At 40.6% G+C, this 27553-nt stretch overlaps 2 protein-coding genes across 2 annotated transcripts in view; one reads left to right on the top strand and one right to left on the bottom strand.

Moving 5' to 3' along the window:
* Nucleotides 1-15987, bottom strand: part of LOC129441899 (interferon-induced protein 44-like) — a 118240-nt gene extending 102253 nt beyond the window's left edge. The window contains exon 1 of the mRNA XM_055201666.2: nucleotides 15953-15987. The gene's annotated coding sequence lies outside the window, so the exon portion shown is untranslated. The remainder of the gene's footprint in view (nucleotides 1-15952) is intronic.
* The window catches only part of LOC129441882 (uncharacterized), a 429034-nt gene that overhangs the window by 47411 nt on the left and 354070 nt on the right, over nucleotides 1-27553 (top strand). Inside the window, exons 10-14 of the mRNA XM_073858135.1 lie at nucleotides 129-302; nucleotides 825-998; nucleotides 10957-11130; nucleotides 11579-11752; nucleotides 12123-12296. Of these exons, the coding sequence (XP_073714236.1) occupies nucleotides 129-302; nucleotides 825-998; nucleotides 10957-11130; nucleotides 11579-11752; nucleotides 12123-12296 (870 nt within the window). The remainder of the gene's footprint in view (nucleotides 1-128; nucleotides 303-824; nucleotides 999-10956; nucleotides 11131-11578; nucleotides 11753-12122; nucleotides 12297-27553) is intronic.

The following is a 27553-nucleotide window of genomic DNA, read 5'->3' as shown; positions in this document are numbered from 1 at the left end:
AAAATCATTTATTTTTATCTGTAAATGAATATTTACTTTTATATGCTGCTCAAAATAGTCACACACATATAATTATAATTCATGACTTTATTTACTGTAAGTGTGAGGAGTTTTTCTTCTCTCTTCAGTCTGTCTGACTGCAGTATTGGAGATGAAGGTTGTGCTGCTTTGACTTCAGCTCTGAGATCAAACCCATCACATCTGAGAGAATTGAATCTGAACAATAATAATCCAGGAGATTCAGGAGTGAAGCTGCTCTCTGATCTACTGAAGGATCCAGACTGTAAACTAAAGAAACTAGAGTGAGTAATATCTTCATTTTATTCATATATTGATTTTTTAAACAGACACGCATGCATGCATGCATGCACACACACACACTCACACTCACACACACACACACACACACACACACACACACACACACACACACAGAGGCAGACACACACACAGACAGACACACACACACACACACACACACACACACACACACACACACAGAGACAGACACACACACAGACAGACACACACACACACACACACACACACACACACACACACACACAGAGACAGACACACACACAGACACACACACACACAGACACACAGACACACACACACACACACACACACACACACACACACACACACACACACACACACACACAGACAGACACACACACACAGTTTTATTTTAAAATCATTTATTTTTATCTGTTAATGAATATTTACTTTTATATGCTGCTCAAAATAGTCACACACATATAATTATAATTCATGACTTTATTTGCTGTAAGTTTGAGGAGTTTTTCTTCTCTCTTCAGTCTGTGGAACTGCAGCATTGGATCTGATGGTTTTGCTGCTTTGGCTTCAGCTCTGAGATCAAACCCATCACATCTTAGAGAATTGAATCTGAACGATAATAATCCAGGAGATTCAGGAGTGAAGCTGCTCTCTGATCTACTGAAGGATCCACACTGTAAACTAGAGACACTAGAGTGAGTAATATCTTCATGTTCTTCATATATTCAATTTTTAAACACACACGCATGCATGCACACACACACGCACACACACACACACACACACACACACACACACACACACACACACACACACACACACACACACAAAACAGACCCAAACACTCACACGCACACAGAAAGACACACACACACTCAGACAGACAGACAGACACACACACACACACAGACGCACGCACACACACACACACACACACACAGATTTATTTTACAGTTTTTTTCGATTGCTAAACGCCAGTGGGCACAACTGGAGTCACATGTGCAAAACTCTAACTACAGTCTGCACAGCAGCAGTTCATGTGGACCAAACTTTAGTTCGTTTTTCATTGTGTGGCAAAGTGGTCTTTTTACAGCAATATTCAACACTCAAAAGAGATACAATAGACTACGCCACCCTGGGACTATACCAGGGAATCACAGTTCACTTAAAAATGTTATAAGGAACACAGGTTCATTCTACTGAACAAAGTGAGCAAGAGACGTGGGTAGCAAAATAGAATTTGTTTATTTGTACAAAAGTTTAAAATGCAGAAATAAAAGTAGTCACCCAGCCAATTACTAAAGCTGGAAATCACAATCCACAATAAGGATTCACATTTAATTCAGAGCTGTAGCCTATTGGCATCAGATGGGCTAAGAGAGGGAGCAAAAGAGGAGAATCACACTAAGTGCACACACGCACACACACACTCACTCCAATACCCGTGATTTTATCAGTGGTGCTCACACAGCATAACACAGCACACGGTGAAGGAAAGCCTCACTGCCGTCGGACACACAGCTCCTGTAATTGTGATACGAAACAAAATAAATCAAATCAATAGAAATTAATCAATGAAAACTTATTAAATGCAGGGGAGCAAAAGAAACCCTTCCAACATAAAGAAAAGAAATAAATTCTAGCTTAAACAGCTAGATAATAACACAAAAGGAAAAGGAAAATAAATTTAAAGACAACAATGTCCAAGAGAAAATCTCAGCATTCTGAATCAGTCCAAAATGAGAAACACCACAAAGGGAAAATAAAGAAATAGATAATCTGAATGAGCGCGGCCCTCGAACTCGTTATTTCCCAACGCACGAGGAAAAGATCTTTAAATACAGTCACAGTAGGAGCAGGTTTTAACCAACAACTCCAAAATCGGGCCGCGCTAAATCACTCAGGACAAAATGATGAAAACACACAGCAAAAATATAAAGAAAAAGAAACGAAAGCAAATCCAGCAGGAACAAAACAGCAGCGTGCTTCTATATGTAGTAGGGGAATGCAGCACGCACAGTCTTAGCCCTAACAGATAATATAAGATGATTAGTAAACTAATTATGGTTTATGAACAGCAATCGGAAATATAAACGCACATACCAAATAACGCAGCCGCTTGCCACACCAAAAAGCAGAGCTGACGTCAGTATCCACGGGATAGAGATGAAGGAGATGCCAAACAGCATATATTAGATGTCCCAACTCAAACGGTAAACACACGTAAATGCTGCAGTAAAGATAAACATAGCTGACCCCCACACCACATCACCTAAAACCTCTGGCAATATATTAAATCTTACATACCTGGAACTAGGCAGTGTAACGAGCCAGACCGCGCGTAACGGTTGTTTACAGTAGGCTATAAATGACACAAGCACTAGTGTTACCATACCATAATCCGGTATTAGATAGAGCCGAACGCTAAAGCTAAAAATGCTTACCTCTCCAACGTACACAAAGCCCCCACAATGACACAAGCGGTGCTAGAATATACACACGGCTGTGTGTTAACCACAGACCTCTGTTGAATGCCGGTAAACGGGAAGAGCGCAGGCACAGAACAGATGACGCACATCCGGCCCGCACCAAACAGCCATTTATACACACCTCCCTGCGGGACGATAGGCTACCAATAACATGACGTCACTACAGGGAGGATCTAACTACCCTGCCACAATCTACCCCTACTTTTTGTATTGTCGCCCCGACGATAGAATACGGCAACCCCACAATTCCCCTTATCAGTTCCAAGGCCTGAAAATGGCAGAAATCCCACTAGAAAAAGACCCACCTAGGGGCACAGCCTCACCAGGCACTTCCACTGACCGTGGCAGGTGATGGACATTCGAGTGCTGGCCTGCTCTGGGCCTCGTTGACCTCCGCAAAGCCATTACCTCAGTACCTGGTTGGCCTGCAGACACAGTAACAAATCCCGAAGGGAGACCCATTTCCCCAGAACGGTGCTGTCCTTGGGCTACTGGTATCACAGGTACCGTCCCAGGGGGACAAGGGTCCGAGACATTCAAGGGAGCATGAACAGCAGCAGGGGCTAAATCATTAACAGCCAGACTCTGAGCCTGGGGGGTTTCAGGCACAAACATTAGCAGATCACCCTCTTCTGGCTCATCCTCTAAAGACAGTGCCCCCTCAGCCAAAGGCCTATCCTGAGGGCTCGAAACTGGACGGTCCCCTAAAATCTTAGCCTTCAACAAAGAGCGATGAACATGCCTTACCTTACTTAAATCATCAACCGGTGCAATTGTATATACTGAACCCCCTGCAGCAGGTGCCTTCACTATCTTATACACAACTGGGCTCCACAAGTCTTGGATCTTATGGCGACCTCTCATGCCACACTCCCGGAGGTAAACCAACTGGCCCTCCTCAAGCGACACACACCGCACATTCTGATCATGATGTGTTTTACGTCTCTCCGCTGCAACCCTAAGCCGATCACGTGCCCCTTCAAAGGCCACATGGAGCCTAGTTTGATGTTCCACCACCCACTCATGAACATTACCTACCCCTAGCTCCTGGACTCTGCCCAGCAAAAAGTCAACTGGGAGCCGTGGTTCTTGCCCAAACATCAGAAAATATGGGGACTCACCAGTGGTCTGATGCGGGGTGGTATTGTAGCAGAAAAGTACTTGCGGAAGGCAAGACACCCAGTCCCTCTTCCGAGAAACAGGCAATGTGCGGAGGAGATTATGCAACGTCCTATTGAAGCGCTCGCACTGGCCGTTACCGGCCGGATGGTAAGGAGTAGTGCGAGACTTCTCGACCTTGTACAACTGACAGAGTTGCTGGATGAGAGAGGATTCAAAGTTACGGCCCTGATCGGAATGAATCCGACCAGGGACCCCAAACTTGTAAAACCACTCGGCCACCAGGACCTGGGCCACAGTCTCTGCCCGTTGATCCCGAGTGGGGACAGCCATGGTGTACTTCGTGAAAACATCAGTCATCACAATGACATTTTCAGTTCCTGAACGAGAGGGTTCAAGCACAGTAAAGTCGATGGCTACGATCTCGTTAGGTCTTGAAGCCATCAAATGGCCCATAAAACTACGGGCGGTGGGACCCCCATGCTTAGCGACTTGGCACCTTTCACACTCCTGGCACCATCGTGCCACCTCTGAGGACAGTCCAGGCCAATAGCACCGCTGCTGTACCAACTCAGTGGTACGCTCATTCCCCTGGTGCCCATGCTCCTGATGAAGCTGCCTCAAAACCTCAGACTTTAAGGTAGTGGGTAAAACCAATTGAAAACGTTCCTCACCTCCATCAGAGCGGAACACTCGTCGATACAATACGCCCTCTCTCTCCACGAACCGATCCCACTGACGGAGCAGGATCAACCCCAGCCTAGACAATCGTCTGCGTTCTTCTGCTCTAGGGAACACCTTTCGTTTCCCAAAGGGCAAAATTTCATTAATCACGGGGTCCGCCTGTTGCAAAGAGCTCAAATCTGCAGCGGTATAACTGGGCAGGGCCGTGATCACCGCTTGAGTGGCTTGAACCGCTTCCCGTGTACCCGTCCCCTGCTGTACAGCATGAGGAACTGCAGTGCCTGGAAGCAAGTCCCCTAACATACTAGAGTCAGGTGGGTGCTGCCTCGACAGAGCATCTGCATTTCTATTACATCTGCCTGATCGATACCTCACCTCAAAGTCAAAAGCTGCAAGTTGTGCTGCCCAACGCTGTTCAGTTGCCCCAAGCTTTGCCGATGCTAGATGGCTAAGGGGATTGTTGTCGGTGAAGACAACACATTTGTGCCCCAACAGATATTCCCGGAACTTTTCGGCCATGGCCCACTTGAGCGCCACAAACTCTAATTTCATAGAGCTATAGTTGTTCATATTGCGCTCAGTGGGCCTAAGACTGCGGCTGGCATACGCAATTGGCCGCACAGTTCCTCCCTGTTCTTGGGAAAGAACTGCCCCCAGACCACTGAAACTAGCGTCAACCTCCAGAATAAATGGCAAAGTAAAATCTGCGTAGGCAAGCACAGGGGCAGAGGTGAGTTTCCTCTTTAAGGCTTCAAAACTATCCTGACAAATCTCATCCCAGGCACCATTTAAGCACACCTCTCTACGTTTCTTTGTCTTGCCACCTGCCAGTTCGGCCACCAGTTTATGCAGAGGGGCCGCCAACTTGGCAAACCCCTCCACAAAACGGCGGTAATAACTGGCAAAACCCAGGAAAGAACGCAACTCGGACAGACTTGTAGGAGTGCGCCACTGAGCTACCACCTCGATTTTACTTGGGTCTGTGGACACACCTTGAGACGACACCACATGCCCTAAATACTTTACCTCACGTTGAAAGAATGCACACTTTCCTAACTTGGCTTTTAGTCCTTCAGCCCCTAACCGACCCAAGACCACTTCCAGACGCTCCAGATGTTGAGCCACCGAGGAAGAGAACACCACAATGTCATCTAGATACAAGAGCAAAGATTGGCATTGTTGGTCACCAAACAACCTCTCCATCAGACGTTGGAAGGTGCTGGGAGCGTTACAAAGACCAAATGGCATCCTATTCCACTCGAATAGGCCAAATGGGGTACAGAAAGCAGTCTTAGGCCGGTCAGCTTCAGTAACAGGCACCTGATTGTACCCGCTGGCTAAATCCATAGTGGAAAACCAACGGGCACCTGTCAGGGCATCAAGGGACTCCTCAATACGAGGCAAAGGGAAGGCATCCTTCCTTGTCTTAGAATTAAGTTGACGATAGTCTACGCACATCCGTAGACTACTGTACCTTTTCTTAACTAAAACAATAGGAGATGCATAGGGGCTGCAGCTTTCTCTGATAACCTGTGCCTCAAGAAGTTGATTAATGTGGGACTTTACTACCTCATATTCCGAAGGTGGTATACGCCTGTACCGTTGCCTGACAGGGGTATCGTCCAGAAGCGGAATATCATGGGACAAGAGGTTAGTGCACCCCAGATCACCCTCATGGGCTGAAAACACAAATTTGTACTTGTGAAGCAAGGCCCGGACCCGGCTTTGCTCTTCCCCTGCCAAAACTGACAAATCTATGGCATCAATCTGGTCCTCCACAGTAGAGGGGACCAAGGAACTATGGGAGCCTACAGTAGCAGTTAAGGACCTTACTTCAGTAATACCTTCTGGCAAACTAATGACAAAGACACCACTCAATGTGCCTAAAGACGTCCTGGGGTAAAGAATTACCTCAGTGGTACCCACGTTCACAACCGGGATATACACCGTGCCCCGGGTCACTTGAACCAGTGCGGGGGAGGCCAACAAACCAGCAGGTAAGCCTGCATCTGGAGGCTCAAACAGCACGGGACCGGAAGCATAATGTTCTGAACAGGTTGCCGCTACCAACTTCATGGTACCACCTGGAATGTGACACACCCCCTGCCCCCGCACCCTAACCCCCCCAACACGATCAACAGAGGTCTGGACACTAACCTTACTACAATGTTGTAATGCCTTTGTGACGGAGCTAGGGGCCTGTGACACCGCCGGTAAGTCAAAAAGGGATGTACCGTGTTGTCCAAAAAGTTCCTGGTAGCACCAGGAGGATCTCGGACAACCAGCACTCCACACTCCGGTACTACTTTACCACAAAGTTCGACATCGAGCTCCATATACCCGATATAAGGAATCGCAAGACCATTCGCCGCGGTAAGTTGCAACCATTGACAAGACCTAAGACGCTCCTGCCCCCATGGTTCAAAATACTGGTGAAAGCAACTCTCGGTGATCGTGGACACCATGGAACCGGTATCCACTAAACATGGCACTTGAACACCACCGATGAGCACATTAAGATGAGGGCAGGAGGACACCAAACGAGAGACAGAATTTAGACGGTTTACAACATTTGAGCCAAATGCCTCCCCATCCGCGCTGTGACTCCGCAGCCCGGTGGGGATTAGTTTTCCGACGGCTGTGAAGATCGAAACTGCCTAGCCCCAGTCGAAGATGTACCTACTGCTGGAGAGCGAGGGAGAACACGTTCTCCATCACACTCCCGGGCAAAATGGCCAGAACGTTGGCACCTCCGACATACTATATTACTGTGACGTGGGGACCGGCTATATGAATTAGGGACCTGCAAGCGAGCGAAACCTTGGGTAAGTTGGTTTAACTGTTCTTGTTGTGCCTTCAACATTTCCCGTAACTCTGCTAGCTCCGATTTGGGAGGGGAGCTCAAACAAACTGCCTGCGACTCGCCCTGTATGGCATACTGGACCCCTTAGGCCACTGGTACGGACTGACTTTGCCCTCTCACACCCCCAGGCATTCCCTCCTGCTCCCAGCGCATTGCCTCGCTACGAATATCTAAGAGGGAAGAGGTAGGGTCACAGCGGACTAATTGTTTAAGTTCCCAACGAAGACCAATATCGAGCACATGCTCGACAAACTGGTCACGCAATAGAGCTTCTGCATTTGGTATGGCATGTGGCGACTGCTGTTTTACCCCCTCCAAGAGGCCCATCAATGCAATAGAGAACTCTAAAAGTGTTTCTCCTTCCTGCTGCCTCCTGGAGAAAAATGCCTGTTGCAATGCTACATATGACAAAGAACACCCATACAATTCCTTTAAGGCCCGAATTATCTTATCTGGATCCCCCCTCTCTGTCTCAGACCGATACCTGATCTCATCCCGAGCTTCTCCCTCTAAATGATCAAAAAGAAAGAATGCTTGATCAGCTCTAGACAAATGGCGAACCCGCATACAGGCTTGGGCCTCCTCTACCCATTCATTTATGGTAATACCGGGTCTCCCGCTAAATTTTGGGCACTTCCTATCTCGGGGAACAAACACAAATCGCTCAGTAGATGGGGCACTTGCACCAGCAGATTGCTGTGCACCAGAGGGTAAGGTGGTAGAAATTGGAGCTGTACTGGGACCTGGAATAACAATTTGAGTCTGTTCTTGTCTAAGTCTTTCATTATCAGCTCTTAATTGGGCCACAAGATCCTGAAGTTCTTGTAATTCTTCTGCCATAGCTAACTTTTAGTAAAACACTTACCACCAAGCAAGGCGGGGCAGAAAGAAAATTTGGACCTGAAACACAATCAGGGGAGATGGCCAAAGAGACCCTTCAAAGAGTCTACGCTGCTGTCTTGTTCCTGTGAAAATAAAAAGAAAAGCAAATAATGGCAATACCAGCTGGTAAAGTAATATTCACCCACGTCTCTGCTCAATTTAGTGAGAACCCTGCCGACTACGCCAAAATGTGGCAAAGTGGTCTTTTTACAGCAATATTCAACACTCAAAAGATATACAATAGACTACGCCACCCTGGGACTATACCAGGGAATCACAGTTCACTTAAAAATGTTATAAGGAACACAGGTTCATTCTACTGAACAAAGTGAGCAAGAGACGTGGGTAGCAAAATAGAATTTGTTTATTTGTACAAAAGTTTAAAATGCAGAAATAAAAGTAGTCACCCAGCCAATTACTAAAGCTGGAAATCACAATCCACAATAAGGATTCACATTTAATTCAGAGCTGTAGCCTATTGGCATCAGATGGGCTAAGAGAGGGAGCAAAAGAGGAGAATCACACTAAGTGCACACACGCACACACACACTCACTCCAATACCCGTGATTTTATCAGTGGTGCTCACACAGCATAACACAGCACACGGTGAAGGAAAGCCTCACTGCCGTCGGACACACAGCTCCTGTAATTGTGATACAAAACAAAATAAATCAAATCAATAGAAATTAATCAATGAAAACTTATTAAATGCAGGGGAGCAAAAGAAACCCTTCCAACATAAAGAAAAGAAATAAATTCTAGCTTAAAAAGCTAGATAATAACAAAAAAGGAAAAGGAAAATAAATTTAAAGACAACAATGTCCAAGAGATCATCTCAGCATTCTGAATCAGTCCAAAATGAGAAACACCACAAAGGGAAAATAAAGAAATAGATAATCTGAATGAGCGCGGCCCTCGAACTCGTTATTTCCCAACGTACGAGGAAAAGATCTTTAAATACAGTCACAGTAGGAGCAGGTTTTAACCAACAACTCCAAAATCGGGCCGCGCTAAATCACTCAGGACAAAATGATGAAAACACACAGCAAAAAAATATAAAGAAAAAGAAACGAAAGCAAATCCAGCAGGAACAAAACAGCAGCGTGCTTCTATATGTAGTAGGGGAATGCAGCACGCACAGTCTTAGCCCTAACAGATAATATAAGATGATTAGTAAACTAATTATGGTTTATGAACAGCAATCGGAAATATAAACGCACATACCAAATAACGCAGCCGCTTGCCACACCAAAAAGCAGAGCTGACGTCAGTATCCACGGGATAGAGATGAAGGAGATGCCAAACAGCATATATTAGATGTCCCAACTCAAACGGTAAACACACGGGAATGCTGCAGTAAAGATAAACATAGCTGACCCCCACACCACATCACCTAAAACCTCTGGCATTATATATTAAATCTTACATACCTGGAACTAGGCAGTGTAACGAGCCAGACCGCGCGTAACGGTTGTTTACAGTAGGCTATAAATGACACAAGCACTAGTGTTACCATACCATAATCCGGTATCAGATAGAGCCGTACGCTAAAGCTAAAAATGCTTACCTCTACAGCGTACACAGAGCCCCCACAATGACACAAGCGGTGCTAGAATAGACACACAGCTGTGTGTTAACCACAGACCTCTGTTGAATGCCGGTAAACGGGAAGAGCGCAGGCACAGAACAAATGACGCACATCCGGCCCGCACCAAACAGCCATTTATACACACCTCCTCTGCGGGACGATAGGCTACCAATAACATGACGTCACTACAGGGAGGATCTAACTACCCTGCCACAATTGCTTGAACACAGTTTTCAAAACTTTACACACTTATCCCATGACTTTAAACACAACCTGCACAACACTGTGAATTTACAGCACTTTGTTCAAATGCTGCTGTCAAAACTGTGAACCACACATTCAAAACAGAAAAGATTTCATCCTTGTGCCTTTCAAACACTGCTGATTGCAATTTCATATAAATATAAATTCCAATTTCATATATATATTTAATTTATATATAATATTACCTTTCATGTACTTTAAGTTTCTACCTTTTTTTCTCATTACTGTAATTCCGTAAATTACAACAGACAACTGAAGCAAACTGCTAATTTTCATTTACCTTAAAAAATTATGATGTTCTAAAAAAATAATGTGATAAATCAATAAATAAATCATTCTTTAAAGAAAACATTACTTGGTGTGACATCACTGAAATTGTTAAAACTGTAAAGATATAAAGTTAGTATTTTGTGTATTGGTGTTTGATGTTAGTGTTTTTCCTCTCAGTGTGTTGTGAGTGACAGTGTGTGTTATCTCAGTGAGGGTTGTGTTCAGTGTTTGGCTGCACGGAGCTGTTTTGAGCCATATGTTAAGAGTTGTGCTCAGGTGACTTTTGGTAGTGCAGACTGTAGTTAGAGTTTTGCACATGTAGCTCCAGTTGTGCCCACTGTCGTTTAGCAATCGAAAAAAACTGTAAAATCATTTATTTTTATCTGTAAATGAATATTTACTTTTATATGCTGCTCAAAATAGTCACACACATATAATTATAATTCATGACTTTATTTGCTGTAAGTGTGAGGAGTTTTTCTTCTCTCTTCAGGCTGTCTAACTGCAGTATTGGAGCTGAAGGTTGTGCTGCTTTGACTTCAGCTCTGAGATCAAACCCATCACATCTGAGAGAATTGAATCTGAACTTTAATAATCCAAGAGATTCAGGAGTGAAGCTGCTCTCTGATCTACTGAAGGATCAACACTGTAAACTAGAGACACTAGAGTGAGTAATATCTTCATGTTCTTCATATATTTAATTTTTAAACACACACGCATGCATGCAGATACACACACACACACACACACACACACATATACACAGATACACACATACACAAAGAAAGAATCACACAAACAGACAGAAACACACACACACACACACACACACACACACAGACAGACACACACACACACACACACACACACACACACACACACACACAGACAGACACACACACACACACACACACACACACAGAGACACACGCACACACGCACGCACACACACACACACACACACACACACACACACAGTTTTATTTTAAAATCATTTATTTTTATCTGTAAATGAATATTTACTTTTATATGCTGCTCAAAATAGTCACACACATATAATTATAATTCATGACTTTATTTACTGTAAGTGTGAGGAGTTTTTCTTCTCTCTTCAGTCTGTCTTACTGCAGTATTGGAGAGGAAGGTTGTGCTGCTTTGACTTCAGCTCTGAGATCAAACCCATCACATCTGAGAGAATTGAATCTGAACTTTAATAAACCAGGAGATTTAGGAGTGAAGCTGCTCTCTGATCTACTGAAGGATCCACACTGTAAACTACAGAAACTAAAGTGAGTAATATCTTCATGTTCTTCATATATTTAATTTTTAAACACACACGCATGCATGCAGATACACACACACACACACACACACACATATACACAGATACACTCACACACAAAGAAAGAATCACACAAACAGACAGACACACACACACACACACACACACACACACACAGACACACGCACGCACGCACGCACGCACACACACACACACACACACACACACACACACACACAGTTTTATTTTAAAATCATTTATTTTTATCTGTAAATGAATATTTACTTTTATATGCTGCTCAAAATAGTCACACACATATAATTATAATTCATGACTTTATTTGCTGTAAGTGTGAGGAGTTTTTCTTCTCTCTTCAGTCTGTCTTACTGCAGTATTGGAGCTGAAGGTTGTGCTGCTTTGGCTTCAGCTCTGAGATCAAACCCATCACATCTGAGAGAATTGAATCTGAACGGTAATAAACCAGGAGATTCAGGAGTGAAGCTGCTCTCTGATCTACTGAAGGATCCACACTGTAAACTAGAGAAACTACTGTGAGTAATATTTGTATTATTTATATTTTATTCAAATATATTGTATTTATAAAGTACTAAGAAACTTCATTTCATCTATTCAATTCTACTGAGACTTAAACATTATACAGTACAGTGGTATTCTTTTTTCTGCTATGGAAGTGAATGAGGCTATTAATCGGTTTGGTTGTGAGTTACAGTTTTTTCGATTCCTAAACGCCAGTGGGCACAACTGGAGTCACATGTGCAAAAATCTAACTGCATAGCAGCAGTCCATGTGGACCAAACTCTAGTTTGTTTTTCATTGCTTGAACACAGTTTTCAAAACTCTACACACTTATCCCATGACTTTAACCACAACCTGCACAACACTGTGGATTTACGGCACTTTGTTCAAATGCTAACACACTGCTGTCAAAACTGTGAACCACACATTCAAAACTGAAAAGATTTCAGCATTGTGCCTTTTAAACACTGTTGATTGAAATTCCAGCTGAAAGGCTAAGCAGGTGTCTTGTTTTAGACTTGTTAGGGAACACACACACACACACATTCTGGATCCCATGTTTTGTGGGGACATTCCGTAGACGTAATGCATTTTATACTGTACATACTGTATATTCTATTCCCTTACCCAAACCCTAACTCCAACCATCACAAACAACTTTCTGCTATTTCACATTTTCAATAAACATCATTCTGTTTGATTTATAAGCTTGTTATATCATGGGGACCTCAAAATGTCCCCACAAGGTCACCAAAATACTGGTATTCCTATCTTTGTGGAGACAATTGGTCCCCCCAACGTGATAATTACCAGACACACACACACACACACACACACACACACACAGGATTAGCCCCTCCTCAATTATTTGTTTGAATTACAATATGTACTTTTAGTTTCTACTTTTTTCTCATTACTGTATTTCCGTAAATTACTACAGACTATTGAAGTAAACTTCATTTACCTTAAAGAATTGAATAATTTAATTTACCTCTAAAATGTTAATAAATCATGTGAAAGAATGTCACTGTTTTCTTTGAAGAAAATATTACTTTATATGAAGTCACTGAAATTGTTGAAACTGTAAAGATGAAAAGTTTGTATTTTCTGTATTGGTGTTTGATGTTAGTGTTTTTCCTCTCAATGTGTGTTATCTCAGTGAGGGTTGTGCTTTGTGTTTGGCTGCACTGAGCTGTTTTGAGTCATGTGTTAAAAGTTGTGTTGCTTGAAGTGAGTTTCGCAGGTGATGTGAAGTGTTTAGCTCAGGTGACTGTTAGTAGTGCAGACTGTAGTTAGAGTTTTGCATATGTAGCTCCAGTTGTGCTCACTGTCGTTTAGCAATCGAAAAAAAAATGTAATTACAGATGACTCATGTACTTTTGTGCTTTTGTTTTATTGTGATGTTTGGTACTGATTTTTGTCTTTAATGTTTTACAGTATTGAGCCTAAACTGTAACAAACCTCTACAAAAGCTGCAAATGATGAACCAAACATCTGCCTTCTGTCATGACAAAGAGCAGAAATGACCCAGCAGAGCTCAACATGAGGGACACAAAAACACAAACGTGTATAAATATCTGCATTGTATGTGTTTAAATACCGTAAAGTGTACATGCATTTTTTAGATGTTTAAAATATTTAGTGTATAAAATAAATATTGTATAAATATCTCTGTATGAGAGTTTGTTATTGTTAAACTCTTTCACCTGCTGCTGTTCAAACCCTTGATGCTCCATTACATACAGGACAGCTGTTTTAACACCATCACATCACTGTCTGTCAGACAAACACACCTGCATCTACACAACAAACTAGGTGCATGATGTTTGAAAGTCACAACACTGGAGTGTTGAGCCCTGACTTTAACCCCAACACTCATAGGTGCAAATCTGAGGGTTGCCCCCCCTAAAATATCATTAAAATATGTGTATTGAAAATAATTTAATGATTTCTAAAACTAAATTGTTGTGTAAGAAGTAAAACAATACAAATGCAAACGGAGCAACAACAAAAAAAACGTTTTAAACATTTTGATTCCCCCCTCCCTTGCCTCACAGTGGTTTGGTCCACTGCCACCACCGACACACAGTCTGGTGGTAGAGAAAAGTGATTATTTTCTTTTTAATACAGATGATGCTGAGTCATTAATAAATCACCTAAACAAAAATTATGATTGTGTACTTGTGTACCAATGTACTTTTGTCACCGATGTAGTCTGCCATGTCAGCGATTAACATTATAGCGTTGACCCGTTTTATACAGTCTATGCGTTTTCTCAGCTTGTTTAATACCGTAGTATATCTCTATCACACCCCCATAGAGTGTACGCATACACTATGTGTAAACAGTTAACTTAAAGGGGTCATAGCGTGAAAATTATACTTTTTTATGTTTTAATATAAATTTAACACACTGAATGATGTGCCATTTGATTACTGTTTAGGTGCTGGTGGTCCCCCGTTGTCACGGTCTTGTCAGACATCTGTGCTAGATGTAGGTCTGAGTGCATCTGACAGGACCGTGACAGTATTATGTTCTGTGTGGGGGCATGTGGATTCACATTGTGTGTGTGGCTTCTACATGTTCCCAGTGTCTTGTTGCTGTCGTGATCTTGTCAGACCTTGGGGGTAAATTCAGGTCTTATTTCAGAGGGCAAGATTATGGCAGCATTGTGTTCTGTGTGGGAACACGTGTTTTCATATTATGTATTTGTGTCACGTGTTCCCAGTGTCTTGTCACTTTTACCCTACTCCCTTATGTACTCGTGTCTTACGTAATTAATTATGTTCACCTGTTCCCCATTGATGTGGTGTCTTTATAATGCCTTCTCGTTCTCTGTTGTGTGCGCGATCGTTGTTGTATATTCCATGTTCAGACCTGTTCCTGTTGTTCCTGTTTTAGTTTGTGTTTTATCACAGTGTTTAGTTGTCCTCCGCTTTACCCCCACGTGGGTGTTTTTGTTCAGTTGAAATAAATTCAGAGTTTATTTTTGTATATCTAGTCTGCGTTTGGGTTCTTATTTAGTTTTCCTTTTTCGGTGTATACACACCGTGACACCCGTGTTCCCAAATATTAGTGCGAAAACAAACAAAATAGGCCATAAAGAAAAAAATCAGTTCAGACCTTACATCAGAGACATCGCTAACAGTAACATGCACATTCTCACTTAATACATTTTCCAAAGTGGCACACTAATTGCTAAAACATTGTCTAAAGAGGACTTTTCACAATGCGATCTCGCAACACTGCGAATGCTGTGCTGCACGCGCAGCCGGTGTTGCGTCTCACAGCTGCTTGAGTCACAGTTTCTGTCAGTTTTACGCTAAACTATACAGTAACCTGCCCAAACTTATATACGCGGATGCCAATACGAGTCGTTTTGAATTAGGTAATTAGTCCTTCAGAGAACTTCAAATTAAATTTTTTAATGTGAAAATTCTACCGAGGTCCGCACCTCATACGGCCATGCTTACAACTGCCTTAAACGCGTTCTGTGTCATCCACCCTTTATTTATTGTGCCGCTTTAAAGACTTTTAATCAGCAGTTGCTATATGCCCTTATCGTATGAAAAAATGATTGCATATAAATAGCCTAAAAAAACATATTAGTTACATTTACTAAAAAAAGTCCTAGTCTATACATGTATTTGATAGAAATAAAAAAGCTTACTTTTAAGAGCAGACTGCCACTGTACAGAACTGGTTTTCAATGTTCTTTCACTTTCTGATTAAACTTTTGTCCAATCAAAACAGTTTACATAAGGCTTGGCAACGTCTACTACACCCTAAAATCCTGCAAATCTTGCTTGTAAGGTCTACTTTACCTTATATGCACTGTTGATTCCTTACAAAGGATTCTGCTGCAGGTTCTTTCCTCAGTTTAGTGCAGAGGGGAATTTCCCTGTACTCTTTTTTGTTTTTTATTTGTAAGGTTTGTTTGTAAAAACTACTTAAATGTCCTAATATAAATAAGGCCTAGTCCTGGATAATTCTACACCCTGTCAGGGAAACCACCCCAGTTCACACTTATGGTTGCAGGGTCCCACCCAATTTCTTTAATTTGTCAAACATGCATTAAAAGAGTGTGATGACACCGGGTGCTTTGATGACACAGGGTGCAAGAATTCCAGTAGTTTCATCCATACCTCTTATCAACTAACCTTGAAGATAATGCATAGACACAGAATAGCAGAGAAAAATCCGCACTGGTAATAAAGGACATTTGATTTTAAAGTTTCAAATGTACTAAAGAATACATTGCAACAATATGTTAAATAGTTCTCTGACATCTACATAGAAGGTGTGTTGTTTTATTAAGTGCCAAAATTATTCAGAAATGGTTTTACATGTCCAATAACAACCCTAGGATTTACCTTTAGAATGAAATGGTCTGTTATTACCTTATTTAAAAGTGTCATGAATAATAATGTTGAACTCTGCTCTGATTGCCTGATCACAGACCAGTATGTTGCAAAAAAGTTAACCAAGCCACGGAAAATACCGGATTATCTGAGCATCATGTCCACGCAAAGGCAGCTCAAATGCAGCACAAAATTTTATGCAGTCTATCACACAGATTTTGAAACAGCAAACATGGAAAACAATAAAAGTCCCAACTTAGCAGCTAATGTCAGCCAACTGTTTGCCATAAGTGCTGGAAAAGCACACAGTGTAAACTTGACCGCGATCACTTCCTGCTGCTCAATCTGTTCCAAGCTCCTTCATTCTTTATTTATTATTCAACTGAACGCCTTGTAAAGAATGATTTTGTAAGGATAAAATTATATTTTGTTTCATCTCAAGATATTTTACTTGCTTCCATTGATCAGTACTGTAAATAGCAGTTATATGGCAATCTGCAATGCGGTTATGAGACTCAGAGAACGATCCAATCATATGAGTTCAAAGACATAAAAAACAATATTAATTCGCTTACAACATAAGTGGGAGGGTTTGGGGCGCAAGACAGATCTGAAACTAGCTAATTAGAGCTCAGCCTCAAGTCATGCTTTTACTGACCTACATACACACCCGTTTGGGTGACACCCCAGACACACACACGACACACACAACAAAATCAAGTTTTAATTTTTTTAATAAATGGTAACATGACTAACAGTAAAATAGTACAACTAAATTATTTTATTTTGTATTAATTTGCATTATGTATTTAACTTTTTCGGTAACATGTTAAAGTAGCTTTCTTCTCTGGCCAACATTTGGGGCGGCGCCCCCTATTGACCAGCCGCCACCGGTTTGGGGAGCGTACATCTCAACTGTAACATTAAAGTTGGTTTAATGTTGAGATTTGCCTGTTTGCCTCGCTGCCTAGAGACCATGACTTCGGCGGCATAAAGGCAGCTCTTGGAAACGCATTCAGACAGGCTGTATGGTAAATAATCACAAAGGTGTGGAATTGATATCACCCCTAATTGATAGGTGTGAGGCAAGTTGGAGCTCTGTAGGACACTGGACCTCCAGGACTGAGTTTGCTCTTGATAGTCTCAACAAGACCTCACCATTAATGTATTGTCTTTCCACTGGTATCATGCACTTTAGCAGTGCTTTACTCTGAAACAGCGACAGCCATCAGATATAATATCGGCTTGACAATGATAGCACACTAAAAAATATTTAGCAGCAGTACGAGCATCTAAGAAATCTTCCTTTGCTGAACAGTATTGCATTTTTATAGTTTATTTTTTAGCGCAAATCGATATTTGCTTGCTTTTGTGTCTTTTGTTGTTGTGTAATCTGTCTATCAGTGCTCTGGGAGGGTGTGTGTGTTTACGACTTGCAGTGCATGTGTTCACTCTTCACTGGATGGGTTACAGAGGTCACATTTCAAGTATGGGTTACCGTACATTGGCCATTACTTCACTTTCACTATCAGCCTAAAGTCCTGCTAATGTAGAGATGCACACCTAGAAAAAGTAACTTCTGAGTTAAAATGTTCAATTACAGTACTTATTTTTAGTAAGAAAGAAAACTGTTGCTGCATAATGATATATTGAACACCCATATAAGTCTCTGTTCTTGTGTGCTAATATCATATCAAAATACATTAATAATCAAAGAACCCACAAAGTATTTACAATGGCATTTTAATATTTTAATTCATTAAAATGAGAATACATATATTTTATCATATTGCACACCTTATTTATGTGTAGTGACACGTGAATTGAAAAATCTTTTGAACTTCACAAACCTAGACATTCTTATACAGTATAGTATTAAATTAAAGAGATAATAAGGGCTAGTATGCACTACAGCAGTTTACTGTATACTTCACAGTAGGCACAGATATTAGAGGATGTGCAGTTAATGTTTTCTTTTTGTCCCACAGTTGGCACTTCTAAACCTTATCATATCAAACAGTCAACTGAAATTGTCATTTACATGCAGTTGTGTTTCTACAGATTTCTACCAGTAATACAGTAGGTGACCGTTTATTATAGTGCAGTACATTCATAGTAATTTCTGTGGGTTAGTGTAAAGCTACTGGTCCCTAAACAGTCAAAGGGACTGATGTAAATACTACATTTTAAAAACTAAGTAAAATAAAAAGGTAAAGTAAATCTAAAAGTATAAAAATATGGCTCTATATTATAATGATGAATTGTGTAGATAACTGATAGAGAGTGATCTGTGGCTTTTTAAATCTAACTTCCAGTGGTAGCTCTCAAAGTCTTTCAGTTTTGTTTAAATGATTATTTGCAATATTCTTCATGCATAGGGAGAATTTTAAACAAATCAATTATATTTAGGCACATTTTCTATCCAAAATCGGGCTATGTTAATGCGTTTTTTAATTTTCAAAGAATTGTGTACAGTTTGCCTGCTCCAAAGAAAGATTTGAGCTGTGAGTTAAAGTTTAACATTTACTTTTTTGTGCATCTAGTGTCATTCAAAATCTTTATATGCAGCCATAATAAACCAGTTACAAAGTGCAGCTGTCTAAATAAATGCAACTATGGGTGTTGATTTAGTTTTTGTGACTTTACTGTGTTCACATTTACTACCTGCTAAGCAATCTGTCACGCAAACAGTGTTGGGGTAGTTACTCAAAAAATGTAATTAGTTACTAGTTACTAGTTACTTCTTAAAATTGTAATGAGATTACTTTACTAGTTACTGAATTTGAAAAGTAACTTCACTACTTATTACTTTACTTTCCTTTTTCTTAATTTACCACATAGATACATGGACATGTTTTAGGCGGGGTCGGCTGAGGATGTGTGACTACTTTAAACGACCGGCCAGGGCTCTAGACTAACTTTTTGCACTGGTTGCACTGGTGCGCCTAACATTTTTTCTTAGGTGCACCAGCACAAAAGTTAGGTGCACCCTAATTTTTGACCCCATCGGATTTATAGTTCGCCCAAAAATTAAAATTCTGTATAATTTATTTGTAAATCAGATTTGTAACTCTCATGTTGTTACAAACCTGCACAAACGTCTTTGTTCCGGTGAACACGAATGAAAACACTTTGAGGAATGTCCGCAACCAAACCATTCATGAGCCCCATTCACTTCCACAGTATTATTTTTTCCTACTATAGAAGTGAATGGGGCTCATGCTTGGTTTGGTTGTTGACATTTCTCAAGGTATGTTGCTTCGTGTTTATCAGAACAAAGATATTTGTACAGGTTTGTAACAAAATGAGGGAGAGTTAATGATGACAGAATTTTTTATTTTTGGGTGAACTGTCCCTTTAACACCGCAAGTTTAGCGCCCATGGTGGTTTCATACAGAATATAAACATGTAGGCTATTTTATAATTTTCATGTTGTCATTCCATTTTCCTTATACGAGTCATGCACAGTCCTGTTTGATAACCCGCATCCGCGCGATTAAAATAACAGTTGACCCGTTATCCGACATCAGCATTAATTTATTTCATACCCGTTTTACATAAAGACTGCGACCGGCCGCACCGCAAATCGTGATGTAAGTACCCAGATAGCAAAATTGCTGTGGCCCAGATCTGGTTCACATCTGACACCTTCATCTGGCCCACCTTTGGCATGGAATGATGGCACTTGAGCGGTCCACCTCTTTTTTTCCAGATCTTTACCAAAAGCAAACCATAGAAACGCCACATGTCAGCCAAACACAAAGCAAATAATGCAGATCTGGCCCAAACCTGGGTAATAATTAATTTAAATTTTGGCCCAGATTCAGCCCAGACCCAACACCATTCACTGGCCCACACCTGGCATGGATTGATGGCACTTGTGTGGTCCACTCCTGTTTGAAACATCTCGGCCACGAGCAAGCCAGAGTGATGCCACAAACAGAGTATGAATCTCAACCATGGTGACAATTTAATGACAAACTTCATGCTGCAATGCATGCTGGGTATTAACAAATTACAAATCTCATCCAGGACTCCCAGCATGCACTGCGACATGGCTAAATAATGAACTTTTTACAATTTTCTTTGTCACCATGGTTGAGATTCATAGTGTGATTCTTGATGTTTGTACGCCCGAAGTGTACAGCGGTTATTTTTTGCCAAATTTTCTAAAACTCCTTGATAACAAACTGCTGTGAAAGTGCTGGATCTCATATACAACATTGACAGAAAAATAAACTTTTGATGATTAAATCCTTTAATTAGATGATGATTTTTACCATTATATACCAACCACCACAGAATTGCACTATTAACTGTACATTACCATAACAAATGTGTTTTATACAAACAAAGTAAGGCAACCAAGAAGAATTGGTAAAGAAGTCAAGGGTCCAACTAAAACAAACACTAATCACAATAATGGTGACTTAAAATTAAACAAAGCATCAACATCTAAACCTAATAAGTGAATTGTGTTTTCTACAGCAATATTTTTACTGAACATTCAGAAATGTTTTCTAAAATAATAAAATGCAATGTTTCTCTATCATTTACATAACAATCAAACAAGTTAATATAATAAACAGTTGTTGTTTTAAACATTGTGTGAACATTAAAACAGGACATTGTCATAACGTTTAAAAATGGTAAAATGTAACATTCCTCTAACGTTCAGACAACACAGAAACGTTCTTAGAACTTCAAGAAAACTGGACACTTTTTATATTGGCAGAAAGTTTTTGGGAATGTTGGGAACTTTCAGGGAACGTTCTTAGAACTTTTCTCTGTTAGATGGGTAAATGGATCACTTCAGACTCACACACACACATGAGCCGGTGCTTACTGTGCCATATGTTTGCCAAAACCAGGCCGGATATGTTTTAAAAGAACTGGGCCACATTTGCTGCAACATTTGTGGGCCACTTTAGACACAAACCCACATGGGCCGGTGCTTACCGTGCCATATCTTTGCCAAAACTGGCTCTGATGCATCTTTATACAGCTGGGCCACATTTACAGCAACATATATGGGCAACTTCAGACTCACACCCACATGAGCCGGTGCTTACTGTGCCACATGTTTGCCAAAACCGGCCCGGATATGTTTTAAAAGAACTGGGCCACATTTGCTGCAACATATGTGGGCCACTTTAGACACAAACCCACATGAGCCGGTTCTTACCGTGCCATATCTTTGCCAAAACTGGCCCAGACACGTTTGTAAAGAGCTGGGCCACATTTGCTCCAACATGTGAGGGCCACATTTGGTTTATTCCAAGATTAGGCCGTGTCTGTTGTGCAGCATTTTTGCCAAAGGTGGCCCATATTTGTTGTTTGATATTTGGGCCATATTCACTATTTTTCAGATGGGCCACTTTTGGTTCATATTCAGATGACATGTTGCCATGGACACTGCATCTTTGCCTTAAAAGGCCCACATGTGATTTGATATATGTGGCCCATTTTTGCTAGTTTACATGTGAGCCACTTTAGGTTCACATCCCTTTTATTCGGGCCATAAGAAGACCAGCAGTGCCGCATCTTTGCCTGAAGTGGCCCACATGTGCTTGCTATCTGGGATAGCTGGTGCTGATGCTGGTTTGGTGCTGGTGTTCACAAGCAAACTAGCACCAAAACACAACATATGCTGGTCTTGCTGGTATGCTGTTTCTTTCAGCAGGGACGTCATACTTGCTATTAATTTCGTCATACTTTGCTATTATACCTCAGAAACACGCTTGCACACATTCAATGTTCCCTGCAATATTCCTTACTGTGGCCAGCGAAGCAGAGAAGATACTAATAAAACCTCATAAAACCGGGAGCTCAAGAAGCCCCTGCGCTGTTGTTGTTGTTTTCTGTCCTTCAATAATTCTGTTTTTCAACAGTAGATGTCATGAATGCTCATTCATTACTTCATTAATCACTCCATTATTTAAGTGACATAAACACTGCTTCAGTGTCACTTTTACACTCAGTAGTGTGATCTCATATAGACAGCAGTGGAAATCTAACACTGGGAATATTGCTTTGTAAGTTTGTGTGGTGTAAAATGTCTGTAGCCCATAATTATGGTGGTGACAGAAGACAAACAGATTCTGTCAGTTATATATCAGTGTTAAAGGGAGAAACTGTTTGACTCACCTGCAGTGTTTTTCATCTTGGTGTAGAGTTTCATTTGCACTTTTCAAGTTGTTTCAATTACATCTTGCTATTTCTCTTTCAGTCTAAGTCGCTGTAATCTCACAGAGAAAAGTTGTTCAGCATTGGCTTCAGTGCTCAGCTCAAACTCCTCAAGTCTGAGAGAACTCAACCTGAATTTCAATAACCTGCAGGATTCAGGAGTGAAGCTGCTCTCTGATGGACTGAAGAATACAAACTGTAAACTGGAGATATTACAGTAAGAAAATCCTTAAACCAGTAAAGTTAAATGTGTGTTTGTATCATGTAAATTCATTAAAGATCTTTATCAAAGTTGATCAGAATCATCTTCATATCATGTTGCTTAACATACACTCTAAAAAAATCCATAAAAAACGGACAAAGTTCTGTATAAAATATAAAGGAATTTCCCGTATTTATGTTTTACAGGCGTTTTACCTGTTTGTTTTTTTTAAAGGGGTCATAGCATGAAAATGTTAGCATTGCCACTTTGTAGGTTTGAGCAAAAATGTGTCGTTTTGGGTGTGTTTTTTTAAATGCAAATGAGCGGATGAAGTGCAAACACTGATCACAATGATGGTGGTTTGTTGTAATTCAAACTCAATTGTGCTGTCAAGTCCGTCTTTTCTCTCTCTTACTCTCTGCTCTAAATGGCAGTGCAGTGGTTGGATAGTGCAGATTGGATAATTCAACTTTAACAATTTTTTAAATTATTCAGATGCCTGTCTAGTTTTTAAAATTACACATGGGCTTGCACCTCCACCGCTGGGTGAATTTGTAAAACTGAAGAACAACAATGGGAGGGCAAATAGGGCAGCTACCAGAGGAGACTGTGTTATACAGTACAGGCGAAGTAAGTTTGGCCAGGCAGTCTTCTCAGTACGGGCCTCGAGTTGGAATTGTCTCCCTACTGAACTTAGAAAGAGCACCAGCTATTTATCGTTTAAATTTAAACTTAAGAAATGGTTGAAAAACTCTCAAAACTGCAATCATTGATAGTTGATCTGATTTTAGGTACTGCCCATTTTTGTATTTTTGTATTGTATTTATTATCTATCTACTTAGTGTTTATTTTGTTTTGTGGTTTTTATGTATTTTTGTACTGTGTTGACCTGCCAAGGGACTGCAGATGAAACATAGCTCTTTAGCTAACTCTGGCGCATTTACATTTTGAGTGCAAACAAAAAATGTTGATTGATGTGCATTGTCCCTTTCAAAAAAAAAAAAAAAAAAGATTAAGGGGGCGGTATTATTCTAATAAGATATCCTTATGACATCATAATTAAAGCCAAATTTCAATTACCTATTTTTGCTCACACCTACAAAGTGGCAATGCTAACATTTTCATGCCATGGCCCCTTTAATAACACATTGCATTATGGGTGCAATAACTCCTGCAACAATCTTTCACTTTTGCCTCTCTATCATCATCTCTGTTTAAAACATAAAATTACAACGTGCTAGCAGAGATATTTTCTAAACATGGATGATTTTTAACTTCTGAACAACTGTTGTCAGAATAAGATACAAGTGTTAAACTATTCCAGCATCCACACACGTAATTTAGTAGACAAATCTTCTTTCTGACGTGACGTGTAAGTCAAATGGATATTTACCACAACATTTATCACATTAAATCTACAGTTTGTGTTTGTTTTAGATTCTTTTGAAGTCACCACTATGGTGATTAGTGTTCCCTTTTGTTAGGCTTTTGTCCCTTGACCTTCACTGAATTGACTTCACTCTATTAGCAATTGTGATAGTGTTTCATTAAATGGGTTATAGCGTGAAAATCAGACTTTTTCCATGTTTAAAGGGGCCGTGGCACAAGACTTTAAGATGTCAAATAAATCGTTGTTGTCCTTAGAGCACATATGTGAAGTTTTAGCTCAAAATTCCATATAGGTAATTTATTATAACATGTTAAAATTGACACTTTGTTGGTGTGTGCAAAAATGTGCCGTTTTGTGTGTGTCATTTAAAATGCAAATGAGCTGATGAAGTGCAAACACTGATTACAATGATGGTGGTTTGTTGCAATTGAAACTCAATTGTGCTGTGAATTATTGTTTCTCTCTCTTTTTCTCTGCACTAAATGGCAGTGCTGTGATTGGATAGTGCAGATTAAGGGGGCGGTATTATTCTAATAAGAGCTCCTTATGACAACATAAATAGGGACAAATTTCAACGACCTATTTTTGTATGTCCTTGTAGAGAATGGTTTACCAAAACTAAGTTACTGGGTTGATCTTTTTTACATTTTCTAGGTTGATAGAAGCACTGGGAACCCAATTATAGCATTTAAACATGGGAAAAGTCAGATTTTCGTGCCATAGCCCTTTTTAAGTGCGAGTTTTTCTCCTTCTGTCTGTAGTCTTTGTTGCTGTGATATTGGAGCTGAAGGTTGTGCTGCTTTGGCTTCAGCTCTGAGATCAAACCCATCACATCTGAGAGAATTGAAACTGAACTATAATAAACCAGGAGATTCAGGAGTGAAGCTGCTCTCTGATCTACTAAAGGATTCAAACTGTAAACTACAGTAAGTGACTGTGAAAACAATCAAAATATTTTATGTCGTCAATGCTATAGAATCCCCCACCTCTCCCCGCTGTAAAAAAGTAGCTTTTGCTCTGAGTAAAGTTAAAATGATTTACTTTTTACTTTTACTTGAGTAGATTTTTAGACCAGTAACTTTACTTTTACTTAAGTAAAACGTTATTATTAAAGTAACTTTACTTTTACTTAAGTAGAATATTTTATTACTCTTTCCACTTCTGTGCATATCTAAATGCCGAGGCAAGTGTCAAGTGTTCAGTCATTTAATAATAAAGTCATCGGCATTACATTGGCTGCAGCTCCCTCGTCCACGGAGCAGATGTTGTTGATACACAAAGAAAAAAACTTTTTTATTAAAAGTTTTTATTAAAAGCGGTTTTAATGCTGATAAGCAATCAGTTATATTTTGGCACCTTGTATTTGTGTTGATCAGTTAAAGTAATTTAAATCTTTAAAACTGGATCTAGAGGCAGAGGACGCTAAATCTGTCATCTCATAAGCTTTGCTTATCCCGTGCGAACCGGCCACACGAAACTCAGAAGTAGGGATGTAATTTTTTATTTACACTAGGTCCCCAGATAATACTAATCCCGTGCGAATAGTAACAGAGATGGTGAGAAAGAAGATTTTAATTCTGCTTCAGTGTTACTTTTTAACACTCTGTAAGATTGCAGGGTAGGCTGGAAGGAGCCTGATGAGTGAATCAGGTGTTTTTCATATAAGGAGACATCTAAAACATTCTGTGGGGGTCCTAAGGACCTGGATTTGGGAACCACTAAAACAGTGGTTTTCAACTCTGTTCCTGGAGACCCAATGTTCTGCACATTTTGTATGTCTGTTTTATCTGACAGACTCAGTTCAGTTCATAGAGATCTCTTCAAATAAGCTGATGATTTAAATCAGGTGTTAAATGGGGGAGACATGGAAAAAGATGCAGAGCAGTGGGCCTCCGGGAATAATTTTGAGAACCACTGGTCACCATTATGGTAATGAGTGATCTCTTTAGTATGGCACTTGAAGCTTCATTAAAGTGTTTTACATCCAACTATTGCAGAAATCTTGTAATAAACACATTTGCTTGAACTATTGTGGTAGAAGAGTGACGTATACAGACTTTTTCTGAAGTCACATGATTTGACACTAAGATGGTGTATTGTGACATTTTCTGGCTTTATCTGGGTTTCACGACTCGTGCAAACAGTAGATAGGAGTTTTCCTCACTCAAACATGTTCTGAGGGCAGAAAGAATGTGATTGGTTCACAAAAAAGACCAATCAAAATGGTCGTTACTGGTTTAAGCCCTCGGCGGAGCCTCCAAGGCAGCTTCTGCAGTGAAGCAGTTCGAGCTCACCGTTGGTCAGATGAGTAGCGCAGATATGGTAAGATAGGAATGAGACTGTTTTTGAATTCAGCTCGAAACGTTTTGAGCATTTAAGTGACGCGTTTTCACGTGTCTGTGGCACGACTTTCTTTTTCGTGCCAGTTACAAGCATTGGTTGTTCAATTTTTTTTCCTTTTTTCAAACCATTGTCAATTGGGATTGGGGTTAGATTTGTGGTTTTCCCACATTTTTATACTGTTTTCGCTCTAGGATAAAGTTGGGTTTGGGTTGGAATGGCATTGTTTATACGCTTATTTGTCAGAAATTTAAATTGTTCTTGCTTGGAGTTGGGGTTAGAGTTGGGTTAGGGTGAGGATGTCATTTTATGTAACAGAAAGTTGTTCTAACCCCAATCGACAATGGTAAGAAAATAGGAAAAACAATTGAATAACCAATACGTGAAACTGACTCAAAAAAGAAAGTCGTGCCACGGACACAAGAAAATGTGTCACTTAAATGCTCGAAACGTTTCGAGCTGAATTCAAAACGGTCTTATTCCTATCTTACATATCTCCGCTACTCATCTGACCAATGGTGAGCTCGAACTGCTTCACTGCAGAAGCTGCCTTGGAGGCTCCGCCGAGGGCTTAAACCAGTAACAAGCATTTTGATTGGTCGTTTTTGTGAACCAATCACATTCTTTCTGCCCTCAGAACATGTTTGAGTAAGGAAAACTCCTACGTGCTTTTAAACACAGCTAATTATTTCCATTTGGGACGAAACAAATGATTGGCTTGCGTGACTGTCACTCTCTCTCGCGACCATGGCTACCAATCCTGTTGCTATGGGATCTGCCCACACATGCGCA

Source organism: Misgurnus anguillicaudatus, chromosome 2 (genome assembly GCF_027580225.2).
Source record: "Misgurnus anguillicaudatus chromosome 2, ASM2758022v2, whole genome shotgun sequence".
NCBI classification, from domain to species: Eukaryota; Metazoa; Chordata; class Actinopteri; order Cypriniformes; family Cobitidae; genus Misgurnus; species Misgurnus anguillicaudatus.
The sequence above is the reverse complement of the archived record's forward strand: the minus strand, read 5'-3'. Positions and strand labels throughout refer to the sequence as shown.